This window comes from Emydura macquarii, unplaced genomic scaffold (genome assembly GCF_026122565.2).
Source record: "Emydura macquarii macquarii isolate MOO-44397 ecotype Brisbane River unplaced genomic scaffold, CSIRO-AGI_Emac_v2 contig_1253, whole genome shotgun sequence".
Lineage (NCBI taxonomy): Eukaryota > Metazoa > Chordata > Testudines > Chelidae > Emydura > Emydura macquarii.
The window spans coordinates 98,173,538-98,188,541 of NW_027131390.1; the positions used below are offsets into that span (position 1 = coordinate 98,173,538).

The 15,004-nt window shown below is 45.5% G+C and overlaps 1 protein-coding gene across 1 annotated transcript; it reads left to right on the forward strand.

Moving 5' to 3' along the window:
- The first annotated feature begins 385 nt into the window (after positions 1 to 385).
- Positions 386 to 13,032, forward strand: LOC137154229 (5-hydroxytryptamine receptor 5B-like). The gene is made up of 2 exons (XM_067549913.1): positions 386 to 1,231; positions 12,108 to 13,032. The coding sequence occupies exons 1-2, from the start codon at positions 530 to 532 to the stop codon at positions 12,438 to 12,440; spliced, it is 1,035 nt and encodes a 344-aa protein (XP_067406014.1). The 5' UTR covers positions 386 to 529; the 3' UTR covers positions 12,441 to 13,032.
- Positions 13,033 to 15,004: the final 1,972 nt, after the last annotated feature.

The following is a 15,004-nucleotide window of genomic DNA, read 5'->3' on the forward strand; positions in this document are numbered from 1 at the left end:
CCGGTGGGGGCGGCAAACGCTTGTCCTGTCCCGCCGCCGCCCGGTTGGTCCCTCAGGCAGTGCAACAGCCCGGCCCTGCTCTGCCCGGCGCCTCTCCTCCCCCCGCCGCTGGAGCCTTTGCCAGGGGGCGGGGGCGGGGCCGCCCGGCCAGCGCTGCGCTGCGCTGCGCCGCGCCTCCCTCCCCGGCCGGGAACGGCAGCACATGGCAACAGCGGGGACAGGAGCAGCCGCCGCCGCCGAGGGGAGGCTGAGGCAGCCCTAGCCCGGCTCGTGCCTGGAGCCACTCGGCGCCCGGGCGGCAGCAGCAGCAGCAGGCGGCGGCGGGCTCGGGCTCGGGCTGGGCGCACGGCTCCGGCCGGGGCACTCCGCGGGGAGAGAGGCAGGCAGTGGGGCAGCCCCCGGCGGAGTTGGCGCGGGGTTGACCCCTCCATCCGTGCGGGGGAAGAACCGGACCCGCCTAGCCCGGGGCTCCGCCGGCCCGGCCCCGAGCCCAGGCTCATGGGCCCCCCGCCGCCCGGGCCCGCCCGCCATGGACATCAACGCCACCTCTGAACCGCGGGGCGGCGGTGGCGGCGGCTGGAGGGGCCGGGAGCCTTTCTCCATCTTCACCATCCTCATCCTCACCCTGCTGGTCCTGCTGACCATCGCCACCTTCCTCTGGAACCTGCTGGTGCTGGTGACCATCCTGCGGGTCAAGACCTTCCACCGGGTGCCCCACAACCTGGTGGCCTCCACGGCCGTCTCCGACGTGCTGGTGGCGGCGCTGGTCATGCCGCTGAGCCTGGTGAAGGAGCTGTCGGCCGGCCGGCGCTGGCGGCTGGGCCCGGCGCTGTGCCACGTGTGGGTCTCCTTCGACGTGCTGTGCTGCACGGCCAGCATCTGGAACGTGACGGCCATCGCCCTGGACCGCTACTGGTCCATCACCCGCCACCTGGAGTACACCCTGCGCGCCCGCCGCCGCCTCTCCAACCTCATGATCGCCCTCACCTGGGCCCTCTCCGCCGTCATCTCGCTGGCGCCCCTGGGCGGCTGGGGCGAGACCTACAGCCCGGCGCTGCAGCGCTGCCAGGTCAGCCAGGTGCCCTCCTACACCATCTTCTCCACCTGCGGCGCCTTCTACCTGCCGCTCTGCGTGGTGCTCTTCGTCTACTGGAAGATCTACAAGGCGGCCCGCTTCCGCATCGGCGGGCGCAGGAGGAACGCCGTCCTGCCGCTGCCGGAGATGGGCCCGGTAAAGAGCAATGGGGTGGGCACAGCTGGGCTGTATGGGGGGGAGCAATGGGGGGGCACAGCTGGGCTGCATGGGGGGGGGAGGGAGCAATGGGGAGGGCACAGCTGGGCTGCATGGGGAGGGCACAGCTGGGCTGTATGGGGGGGCAATGGGGTGGGCACAGCTGGACTGCATGGGGAAGGGGGGCGAGCAATGGGGTGGGCACTGCTGGGCTGCATGGAGAGGGGGGCGAGGAAGTTGAGGCAGACACTGCTGGGCTGCGCAGGGGAGAAGGTGGAAGGAAGGAAGGAGGGGGGGGGGGGTGTAGGCACAGCTGGGGTGGCAGTCTTTAATCTCTCTGTCATCTATCTACACAAACTCCTCTCCCATTGCACTTGTGCTTCATGCTTCACAACTTACCTCCCTTTAACTGAATTTTGCATTCATGCCCGAGTATAGAGAAAACAATATAGTCATGCACATCTGTTTCTCTTAGAGTGTATGTAGATATAAACAGATGCTAAAGTGTGATGGGGACAGTGGGTAAAATAACAGACTATTAATGGACCATTTAGGACTTAGCACTCTGATGGAATAAAAGTGATTCCCATTTTTCTCATTTTCTTTTGCTTCCATATTCTTAAATGTGTACATAAATTATATATATACATACACACACACACACACAATAAAATGAAAGGAATATGTATGTAGATTAAATAATTGCAATATCATGGTCCATTTAAAAAAATCCTTAATTTAAATTCAGTGTTCTTGAGTTTGTCTTTCAGGAAAATTGTTCGGATAAAGAAATAGAAGTGTATAGTATGCACTGGTTAGGTTGTGTGTGTGTGGTTAATCTGTACACAGTCTGTTATATGTCTCTCCTTTCATTTTATTAAAAATGTATACTTAAAATTATGGAATCAAACAGCACAGAAGAGAAAAATGAGGCTAACACTCAACCCACAATACTAATAAATCAAGATGATCCATCTATCATGTAATTATTGCCAGCTGTTTAAAAATTCTCGCCTTTAACTTATCTCAAATGTTGATCCTGATCCTGCAAACACTTACTTAGGTGAGTAGTCTGATTGATTTCAATACTATTTAGATCCTGAAGGGTTTGTAGGATTAGGAACCTTGTGCTCTATTAAAATATTGGCTTCCGAGAGGCCAGCTCTGTCCCCTTACTCACATTAAGTAGTACTGGACTGCATCAATAAGCCCAAATGATTTCAGTGGGGCTGCTTGTGCAGTGAGGTGCTACTCAATGCAAGAGAGAAAAAGGGTAGTGGATTTGAATTTAATGAATTCATGTATGTTCATGTCAACTTTTCTCTCTCTAATCGTTGTTTCCTGATACACAACCACCCTGCAACCTCTTCTCTTCTGACACTACAGAAAAAATGCCTGATGGTTTGTTTTCCCCCTTTCTGACCAAGTATTTTCATATTATATTTTATTTAAAAGGTTGATATAACCAAATGCAGACTGACTGCATGTTAAAGTAAATGGGGGAGGTGCTCAGTGCTATTTTCCCCACTGGGCTGGGCCCTGCCCAACCTCACTCCTATACAAGCAGAAGAGCCCGCTGAAAAACTTCCAACAAAACTTTTTTCCAACGACAAATGCTGCTTTGTCAAAAGTGAAATGTTTTGATGAACATTTCTTTGGAAGGTTTCTCGGGTCCTGGTGGGGAGAGAGCAACCCACCAGAAACTTGAAGGTTAGGGCACTCAGCTGGAATGTGAGAGACCCACGTTCAACTCCAGGTTCTGAATTAGAACTTTCCTCCTCTCTCTCTCCCCCCCCCCCCCCAGTCCCTGATAAATACCCTAACCAACAAGCTATTCTGGGGGTCAGTGGGTTAATCTTTCTCTCATGAACCATTTTGAAAGGTCTCATTTTCATTCTGCATCAAAACAAATGTCAAAACCACAAATGTTTGGTGGAATGGAGTTGCTGTTTTCTGACCTCTCCTAGAAACAGTGGCAGTGACTGCAACTTCAAATTGAAGTCAATGGTATTGTATCATATTACACTGGACACATGTGAAGCTTTGTGTTTACTCTAGTGAGTAGGGACAGCATCTGCAGCTCATAAGAGGCATTTGGCACCTCACAGGACCGGGACCTTATGTCTTAAAATAAAGAGGCATATGGTTTAAATTGGCTTATAGAAGAACCACTCATCAAACCAGAGCTATTACCCACACTAAATCAGAAAATGTGTTGGAAAAGATGAGTGCCTCAGGTCTTTTGAAATGTATTCCCTCCCCTCCTCCCCCTTTTGCACCAGATTTCCTGCCAAGTTTACTTCTCTAATTACCAATATGACAAATATGTTGCCTTCCCAAAGACAAAATACAAACAGAATACATACAATGCATTTGCTCTTTCAAAGACATGCAATAGAATACTGTATGGACGATTGTTTTAGAAAACCAATGTAATTGATAGTTGCAATTTAGCTAACTAAGATTCTGCAACATCTTTTTCAGTAATTTAAACAAAATTAATTGCTGTTTTTGATTTTTTAAATATATGTTGTATCCATGTTGTTATAGCAGATAGTGAGGACTTTATACAGTGGCTGAAAAAAAATGAAGCTTCAGTTGCAGGTTTAAAAAATACCATCCTAATCCCCAAGGACATCTTCACGTAGCACCTGGTGGAAAAGCTAAAGGCCTGAGGCAATGCTCTGAGCAGTTATTGCAGTTGGCAAAGAAGACTGCTCAGAAATTAACCTGCGGAGGAAGAAAAAAAATCATGATTTTTTTTCTATCTTTTATTCCAGATATAAGAGATTGTGATGCATTCATAAAAAGCTTGGTCCTGATCACAGTGAAGTCAATGGGAGTTTTACCATTGGCTTCAATGGATCAAGTCCAAAATACCACCAGAAAAGTACCAGATGGTAAAGAGTTTAGGGAAAAAGACGTAGAGCTGAACATTCTTCCCAAAAGGTTACTGTTGTCACACAGAAAGAGCTGAAATGCCTAGATTCTTAATTTTAGAGTTTGTAGAAAATGGGGTATAGCAGAGAATCTGTTAAAGTGGAACACAGGAAAAAAAGGAATCAGCATTTCTGGAGTAAGGGTCATGTCTCATTTCCCCCTTAAATCAGGGGATCCAGCCATTCCTTCTTGCTCCTTCCATGTCCAGGTGCAATATGATGGTAGTTTTCTGGATACAGCCTGTCTTGACGCTCTCCCTTTTCTTGTGTCCACTAACTCTCCTGTTTTCTGTCTTCAATTCTCCTTTTGGCTCTTATCACTTCTAGCCCTCATTTCACTTTCTTCTTCCCTTATCCTTCCCAGTCTCCTCTTAACCCCACCCTGCGACATCCTGCCTGCATCACTGTTACTATCCTCCAGCCTCACTCCTTCCCTCCCTCTGTACACCCGTGGCCACTGTTTTCTAGCCTTCAGTGCTGTAATGCAGCAGTTTAATGAATAACGCTAGAAATGCTATCAGCGATAGACATAAAAGGCTGGTCGTGCTTCTCAAAGTGGGAAGGTGAGTAGTGATAGTGATGCCTGTGGGCAGTGTGCGCCATGCCGTACCAGAGGGATTACATATTGTAACACTGGATTAGAACCGCATGTCAAGGTTGAAACCCACACCCCTGAAACCCTGGTAGCCTACCTGGCTTTCTTCTAGCAACTGAGATTAAGGAGGAAAAGATTTGAAGCCACAGTACTTAAATATCATCAAAATTGCCTGAAGAAACTGATGCTCCAGATGGAAGAATTATTATAATTATACCTTCCTTCTGTATAGTGCCTTTCAGCCACCAGAACCAGACCCCAAGGTGCTTTACAAACTGTCAGTGTGCATATAATTATATATAGGATAAGGATAATTGTCTCCAGGCTGAGATTTGGCATACCCAGGGCCAATTCCTATGCTTAGTTACAATGGTGTAAATCCAGAATAATTTGGTTGAACTGAGCACAGTGAATTCAGTGTAATTGTGAGCAGAATTTTGACTAAAATCTGAACCAAGGAGTTTTAAAAAACATTATGAAAGGGTTTTGTGGCTTCTTAAGAGGAAGAAAAATAAAATGTCTGAGATGCTTCTATTATATAAAGAAGAATATGCAAACATTCAGGGTTTTCTTTTTCTTTTTTTAAACACACAGGCACTTCTTGAAACCAATGGGGAGTTTTGCTTGTGCAAGGACTGCATAATCAGACCCCAAAATTAAGCTGGTCCTTTTTGATATAATTTCTTTTATAACAAGCAGAGTTGATTCTCTAGCCATTTGACTAATACTTTACTTACATGATTAGTCTCATCATTCTTCTCACACAGAGCCATATTCTGTCTCATGCTTTTTACAGAGAGTAATCATACCTTATCTTTTGGAAGAGTCCTGTTGAAATAAATGGGATTAGTAGTCTCAGAGCCAGATGCTACTAGGAGTGCCCTTAAATGCAGTGGGACTCTTTGGGGCGTAAGGTATTGCTCAACGTCAACAAGAATGGCAGAATCTGGCCCATAAGGATTAGTTACTTGCATGAGAAAACGTTGCAGGATCAGGTCCCAGATTAACATGAAGAACTAGACACAAGGGCCCAGATCTTCAAAGGTATTTAGAAGTCTACATTTAATTTATTTTAATGGGAGTTGGGCAACTAAATACCTTTTAGGATCACAGCCCAACTTTGGTTAACTGGTTTTTATAAAGTACACCAGGCCATTGTACACTGAGGGCCTGATCCAAAGCTCATAAGGTTAGTGAGTCTCTCTCCATGGATATCAATGGGCTTTGGAGCAGGCTCTGCATTCTTACATTCAGAGCTCTCAGCTCTGAGTTATGCAGTATATTCTGCTTCGTAGCTGGGTCAGCCACCTTGTACCACATAAGCAGGGAAGACAGTGCGGGTCTTCCTATGGGAGCAGAGCCTCTCCTAAGAGCTTGAGTAATCCTTTTATAAGTAGTCCCACTGACTGCAATCATTTTGGGCCACACTCGTTCCACTTTGTGCCGGTGTCCCCAGCGATTCAAACCTGGTGGAGGGTTCCTCTAGTTTAAAGTAGCTCTAAAGCTGCTCTGAGCTATCCTGGAAACTGGGATGGTGCAGAATCAACTCCAGAAGTGGAGATGGGGGTGCAAGCAGGATGTAGGGCCTGATCCACTTTCCATTGACATCTCTTCAATGGGAGTTGGATTGGGCCCTTAGGAAGGAACATAGTTGTTAGGGCTGGAAACACCTAAATATTGTTTTGGTCTGCACCCCACCCAGGCATTGCAGAAACTGTGGGAGATATAGCATCTCCCTTATCAGTATGCAGAGGAGATGCTCCATGTATGAAGCTTCTCCCGCCAGCCATCTGTGCCGTCCAGGATCCCCTAGACTGGAATAATCACCTTGTGGCCAGTTACTTGGGCTTTAAAGCCTCTGTGCTGATGGGTAGCATATAGGAGCCTCAATACAGCCAAGGATCAGGGCAGGTGTTTTATCGTAAGTAGTGTAAGAATGCAGCTGCCTAGGAAAGCTCCCCAGGTCAACTAGAAATCAGCTTCAAGGGACCAAGAAAGTAAATGTGGGTGATGAGTTAGAATGATGGAAAGCATGCTGGAGAGTTTATCTTCCACTTTTCATGCAACCTCTGTTAGGCCCCAGTTGAGAACAGCACTTACGCACATGCTTAATTTCCATGTTCAAGCACTTTGCTGAATGAGGGCCTTAATTTTCTTTTCCAGAGAATGTTAAATATTCATAGAAGGCCTGTAAGTGCCAACTGAATGCAAGAGATCTGTGGTTCTTGAAGAACCTTTTTGTGATTTGATGACATTATGGTGCAATATTTTCATCTTTCTGCTCACCTCAGGCTCATTTGAAGATTAATCTGTTGAAAAGCTGTGTACCTAAACTGGGGCAAATCACATTTAAATATCTCCAGTCTGCTGGAGTTTATGCAACTGTACAGAACATTCCTAGAAATGTGGACCTTTCGTACACGTCAGCCACTGAATAAGAGATGCCGTTGTTTGCAGAAGCAGTAGACGGCTATTTGTACTTTAATTATTTAATGTTCATATTGCAAGAACAATGCTCAGAGCCCCGAAGCAGCATTCGGGTCCAAAAATTCATTGGTGAACCAACAACAGTGGCCATGGGAAGTATAAATTATTTAAATCTGAAGAAATATTAGAATACTTAAGCCTAAGTCAGTGGGAGAATTTCTCTGGATTTCAATGGGAGCAGGAGCAGGCGCCAAGTGCATATTGCACTAGCAGCAAAGCATTTGCAGTATGTTGTGCCGTAGGCAAAATTTAAATAGGTAGTGAAATCATTTTTTTCTCCCGCCAAAGAATGCTGGGGTAGGAGGGAAATAATCAGTTTTGGATGTGTTTCACCATCCATGTGCTTCCCAGAGGAAGAGATGATTCATGCAAAGTGAAGAGTGTATTTATTCCCATATAGACAAACATTTAAAACCTTGATATGTGGAATGAAGTTGATTGCTGTAGACAATTTTAACAAGTGTCCGAGTGTGTGTCTGTGTAGCTAGATGGATGTTCTGGCAGGTAATCAAAAGTGATGGAAACAAATATTTCTGCTTAAAACTGAGCTAGGCAACCTGCAAAAAAGCACTGCTCTACTAGCCTTAATGTAACTTGTGACACAGCCCAAAACAGCTAGGGAATTCAAAGTGAGCACTTGGTTCTAACTTGGTACTCAGGCCTCTTTTCTCTGCTGACAAATATTCCTGATGCTCTTAATGATTTCTTTGTGCGGAATCACTCCAGCAGGTTATACCATCCTCCTCTCTAATCACACAACATTGAACTGGCTTCTGCCTGAGGCATACACACACAGGCTTGACTTTTCTTTGCCCTGCATGTTGTGTAATGAAGTTCACCTGTGCAAAGTGGGTGTACAATGCCAACTGTCATGCAGTGGCTGGCCCTTTAAGAGGAGCTGGGCGTAGCTGCACCTGTGACTCATCAGCTGCTTCCCAGCTGATGCTGAGAGACCATGATCAGGTGACAGCTTGAGGATTGCCTGAGGCTAGATTCACAAAGGTGACTGAAGCCTAGTCTATACTTACCCGGCCATTTGGTGGCAGTTGACAGGAGTTACGCAAGCTACGCAAAGTAGCTCCTGTCTACTTCGTAACTTCCCTTTAGTGCGCCGTCTCCACTGCGCTGCACCGATGGGAAACGTGTGCCTGTTGAGGCAGCGCTGTGCCTTTAATTTAATCGACTCCTGGATCGACTGAGCGGGTCTTCACTTCTGCTCAAGCAATACCGATAGGTGAATCTGAGTCATTGCACTGCCTACGCGGAGGCACTCTACTACCCAGCGGAATCCATAGCCCTGAGCTAGGTGCCTAAGAAAGGGGTTCACAGAAGTTGGCAAGCTGAGCAGGGAGCCACCTAAACTAGCCAGAGGCAAATGCCAAGGAGAAGGGCCAAGGCCCCCGACTCTACCCTGGATTCATAGCTGTGACCCCTCTCCTGGATTTAGGCACCTAAACTAAGTCAGCCATTTCGCAGGGTGGGGGAGGGACCACCCCCACCCAATTATATCCAATAGCAGTTAGGCCAATCTCCTGAAACATGAGATCTGGTTGCACATCCCTATTCTGCCTGATTTAGAGCAGGGCCTTGAACCTAGCTCTCCCCTATACCAGGTGAGTCCCCTAACCATCATGCAATTGGGTATTCTGTGATGGATTCCTCTCAATAGCTGTTGTTGCAGCTGTTCCATTGTGTATAAATAACATTCAGGGGGTGGAGGAGAGCGAGAGAGCGCACAGGCATGCAACTGGCTATAGCCCAGTGGTCAGGGAACATCCCTGAGATGTGGCGGAGTGAGGTTCAAGTCTCTGCTCACATGACCGTCCAAAGCAATAGCGTATCAGTGCCAGAGTTTCTTCTTCGCGTGCTTGCAGATGTCCGTTCCAACGTAGGTGTGTGCACGCCTCGAGCAGAGTGGTCAGAATTTCTCTCTCTAGTGGTATCAGTCGGGTTGGCGCCAACACCCTCTGGTACTGTGCGCTCATAGCCCTGGTATAAAGGGCCCTGCCGACCCGCCCTGCCCCCACAGTTCCTTCTTACCACCTGTGATGGTTGCTGAACTCCTCATTACTCAGGCAATTTCTCCTAGTGGTTTTTTCCTACTTATGTAGTGTAAACAGCTTTATAGTTAGTTTTGGACAAATCTGCACTTAGTTAGCAAGCTTCTCTGCATCCTGGTGCCAAGCTCTGTGCTTCCTGTGGCAATGAAGAGGGTCCTTTATACCAGTGCTATGAGCATGAGGCCCTAGAAGGTTCTGGAGCTGATTCAATGGATACTACTGGGGAAACAATTCTGGCACCTGTGCTTGGGGTGTGCGCATACCGACAGCGGAATGGACGTGCAACTTATCTCTAAGAACAACCGGTACAGAAAGGTTAGTAACTGTTTTTTCTGCATACCTCATTGTTTAAACAGTTTCTACATCCACTTTCAGAACACCCACAAACCTTAACTATAGCATGGGAAAGAAAATGCCACAAACTGATTGACAGCTGACCTCTGGTTGTACCTCACAAGCAAAGGTTAAACAAAGTACCCAAGCTCCACTGAACAAGTGATAGATTCCTTCATCCAGCTCTTCCCAACAGGCATGCAGTAGTAGTAATTGTCCAATGTTTGTCACTAATCGGCACTCACATGATGTGTTTGAGCCCTCTTTGCAGAGCATGATTAAAGATATGCAGAGCCAGTCCTCCTGCAGACAAACTATGTGACCCCTACTACATGAGTGGCATCTTATTTTAAATTCTGAAACAAATGTGATGCATTTCATTTTCCTCTACTCCTTCCCCAGCAACCCTAATCACCTGGCTCTTACATTCTGCAGTCACGTCTCCCGTCTCTGGGTGAAGATAGGAATATCCATCTTGAAGAGTGATAGTTTAACGTTTGCCAACATTTCAGTCTCTTGGCTGCTACTGTCCTCATATTAAACAGAGGGTCAGTATCTATTACAAAGCTTGCACACAGGATGAATACATATGTAGAACACATAGCTAATTACTAAATTAGCAGCCATCTCCTGAGAGGTGCCAAATCCTTGCAACTCCTATTAAATTCTCATTTCTATGCGAGTTTTGGAGGCTTAGGCCCTAAACTGTGTGAATGTTATTGTGCTGTCCTCCTAATCGTGTCACCTAGCACAGCTGAACATGTGCAGATGCTTTCATTGTGATGGAAAAGTCAGAGTATTTTTTATGGGTAAAAGCTGTGGCCATGCGGCAGGATAGTAAGGCACACATTAATTCTCATTGCCGCATAAACCAATCTACGTGCCAGGCTGAGACCCAATCTGTATTCATTCTGCAAGTGAAACCATTCCTCACTCTTCCAAACAGCTCTTGGTGTTTCTTACGTCTTTTTTTCTCACCTGCTCCAGAACTGCTAAAGTTGCTGTGAGGTAGAGGGGATAAATTGAAAGGGTCTTGAATTGGTGTCTCCCACCAAACAAAAGTGGTATCTTTTGTGAGGTTGGGAATAGAGCTGGTTGGAAAAATAGTTATTTTCCCCTCATGGAAAATTTCAATTTTGAAAGCCAAAATACTTCCATTCAAAATGGCATTGTGGTGCTTCATGGGATTTGTAGTTGGGGTGTATTATGCTACCATTCTCCTCTATGGGCTGGGCACTCTGGCCAGACTACTTCTCCCACAATGCACCATTTCCTCCCCTCTTGGTGAGGCGAGAGGGTGCGTGATAGGAGTCCCAGGGCATGGTGACAATGGGCGATACAGTCCTGCCCGAGAGGCCGCTCCATGAGGGAGAATTGAAGCATAAGGCACTTGAACGACAACTCCCATGAGGCACCTCAATGACATTGTGAACTAAAATATTTGTTTTCTGTCAAAAATTGAAAAACCTTCCCCATAGAAAGCAGACAGTTTTCTTGTAAAATTTTGTTTAGTCAAAAACCCAAACTTCCAGCAAAAAAAGAAGTTTGATGAAAAAATTTTCCACTCACTCTAGTGCAGAGTATTGTTTTCTTCCATTTCTAACCTGCGTACAACCTGTCATTGGGTTATCAGCCAGGAGTGCAGTCTAAGGGGCACATGGCCTCAAAGTCCCTCCTCATGCTTGCTTGATAACCAAGAGAAGATGCCCCCTCCCAAATCAGAGGGACTCAATCATTGGCAGTGTTATCTTCCAGAGCCCAGGAAGAGACTGAGTCATGGACTCTGCCTCTGAGCAGCTGGGATGAGATGAGTGGCCCCAGTTGTATAACCCACAGGTCCCACTCACCAGTGGGTTACAACAACACTTGAGCAACTATCTCCAAGGGATTGGTTGGCCTGTCAGATATGCATAGTGGCTTCATGGCATGAAATCCAGTTGGGATCCACCCACAGATACTCCAGAGACAGGTTTTTCTCTTTGTTACAGTGAGAGAGAGTAGATCCAAGCCACGTGTCTACTATATCTTTGTAAACCATGGTTACAGCACTCTCCCTCACATCAATGCACCGATTAAAAGAAACAGAAAAAAACAGCTTCCAGAATTCCTAGGCCATTATTTTTATTTATTTCTTATTAACCTATTTCAATCTTCTTTTCTTATAACAAACCAAACAAATACTAGATGCCAACAGGTCCACAGAACAAGTGCCAATGTAGTATGCATCAAAAGAGAGAAAAGACTAATATACCTGTGCTCCGCTGTAGCGTTCAGCCTTTCCAACACACTCGGAAGCCCAGTAGTTTTAGCACTCCATGGCACTTTCTTTTAGCATGCCCAGACTGGCGCTTGAGCCGTTTGGAGTACACACACAGATGTTATGCTGTCATTTAAGAAATAATAACAACTTGACTCAAAAACAATCTGTCTTGGTAAGAATCCATGTTTGCTTTTGTTTTGAGGTGAAAGAAGCCTCCCATGAACCACAGATGGTGTTTACAGCTCGTCACGCGACTATCACTTTCCAGACAGATGGAGAAACATGGAGGGAACAGAAAGAGAAAAAAGCAGCTTTGATGGTTGGCATTTTAATTGGAGTTTTTGTACTTTGCTGGATACCTTTCTTTATCACCGAATTAATAAGCCCCCTCTGCTCCTGCAACATTCCACCAGTCTGGAAAAGCATCTTTCTCTGGCTCGGCTACTCCAATTCATTCTTTAATCCTCTTATTTATACAGCGTTTAACAAAAATTACAACAATGCCTTTAAGAACCTTTTTGTAAGACAGAGATAAAGGGGGGAAAGGATGGTGACATTACCATGTAATACACTGATTTAGTGGAGGAAATGTGTGCCTGCAAAATGTTGGATTTTAAAGAACAGCTGCTATCTAAAGAGATTTAGCAACGGTGAAGAACACTGAAGACCTGTGTGTTGGGACATAAACCTACTTACCCTGTACAGTCTCCCATTGAAATGGATGTACACTGCTACAGGAAAAAAGACCATGACAGAAGACTGAAGGGGTGAATGCTTCCTTTCTCCAGGATTCTGAATTGATTTGTGTCAATTTCTGGAAGAAGTGAATTAAAAACATCTAGCATCATATCCATCTAATCTAACCAGACTAACCCTATCCAGCCCACTATTGCTGCGATGCAATAGATTCTCAGCTGGCACAGGCATCAATGGAAACTGCGTCAGTTAAGCAACAGCTCTGATCGACTGGTGCATGGTCCTGATGCTAGTTTCATTTTAGGAATGTCTTTGGGAGGAAAAAAAAAGACAAATGCACTTTATTCAAATATTAACAAAAATGGTATAAAAAGTAAATTGGATTAAGTTAAGCAGCCCTAAAAGAGCAATAATGCAGACTGAGGTGAACTAAGGGCACAACATTCATATGCTAGTAAGCATCGGTCCACTCCTGTAAATTATTACTACAAGTGAACCCTGCATTAACTGAAACTGAAGGTCAGTTATGTCCCGTTGGGTTACAGGAGTGGAGTTTTAAGGCCAGATCCCCAATTGGTGTAAATCTGCACAGTTCTACTAAAGTCAATTTATACCAGCTGAGGAGCTGGCCCCATCTCCATGCAGTTCTCTTGCGCTCTGCAGGGCTGATACTCCCACTTCTATGCACCCAGGATGAGCTCGATTTGGGGTGTCTCCCTGATGCATGTAAACCCCAATTGTACAAAGGTGGTATTTTTGTATAGTACTAACAAGGTGCCAGGTGTACATTCATTCACTCCTATGAATGGGCTTGGCAGAGACACGTGACCCTTATCTATTATTCTGTGTCACTGCAACGCACAACACAGCCTGTTCCGTGATCAACTTAATGAGCATAATATCTATCAGGGTGCTGATTGCATGGATTCTACTGTCACATACAAAAACCATCGTATTTTAGCATCGGTTTTCTAACGTATTGGATTCCATGTTTGCTGTTAAGAGGGATTGACAACTAAGTATTTCCATCTCACCACAAGAGTGTTATTAAATGTCTGTAGATTAGGTTTTGACAATGAAAAAATGACATAGAATTTGTGATAAGCCATTACTTGTTTTACTTTGCTTTAAACAAAGCTCACTGCAGTGTACCTGAAAAGGTTTCACACTGCCGAGAGGAAGACAAGATGACCTCTCCCTTCTCACTGTAGGTTAACTTCCATAGAATTAAAACGGAAATGGAGTCTCTGCTTTTCAATTAATTTACAGAACTGGAGATTTGTCCTTTTTTTTGTATAAACCACTGTTTGGGAAGTTCAGAGGAAGCATTACCAAAGTTCACAGTTCAACATGGGGTGAGTTCAACCATAATGGCAATATGGGTATTATAGTCATCTCACTTCCATGCAGACCATGGGCAGCTAGGATACCACTGTACTCCACCCTAGTGCAGCACAGAGCTTCAGAAGGATTTATATCTGCCCTTCTTGAACTTGAGGGAAGCACACACACACACTTAGAAGATTGGGGTTTCATGAAGTTCTGGGATAGCGGCTCTGGCTTGCAACACCAAACTCAAGAGTGTACTAGGTAGGTCCAGGGAGAGACCTCTGGACACTAAGCAGAATCCAAGTATAAAAAACCTCAAGCAGAATGATTTCCTTGTTCTCTATAGTAATTTTGAATCTCTTTCCTGCCATAACCACTTAGAAATTAACTTTGTGCATTAGAAAAGAAGGGAAGACAAGTTCCTCGTGGCATTTCTGCTCTTCTCGTATGACCCCAGCTGATATTTAGATCCAAAGTAGAAGGGAAGAGAAACAGAAGAATCATGCACAAAGACCCTAGATGGGATTTGAAGGGCATAATTCCAACAACAATCATCCCTTTCCTCCTGTGATGCCATAAATCTGCTGGCCCATCAATTTAAACGTGAGGGGCTGGAATAGGACATTTTCAGGTCCCCTGCTGCTCCAAGTCTGCTGGTTTTCAAGGCACACTGCAATGTTTCTCTTTTTACTGATTTTTTTCCTCCAAAGGGTTTGGGTATTGTTGGTAAGAAATTGAGATCAGCATTTTGCCAGGGGAGGGGCTAGAACCTCATCTGGTGTAAATCAGTGGAGCTATGCCAATGTACGCCAGCTGAGGAGCCGTCCTGAAATTCTTCACTTGGTGTGGTGCCAATACGTAGAGTCATGTAACTAGATGTATTTTTTTTATTGTACATGCACTGAGAGTTTTCTGATCAACACATTTTATAAATTAAAAAAACCTGATGAAACACTATCTTTGTGATCATTTGCACTCTGACAGCTCCTAAGGGGAATTACTGGATTCTCTAATTAAAATTCAAATATTTGCACAAGACATGTGGTTTAAAACTACATTTTTAAAGGAAGTTCC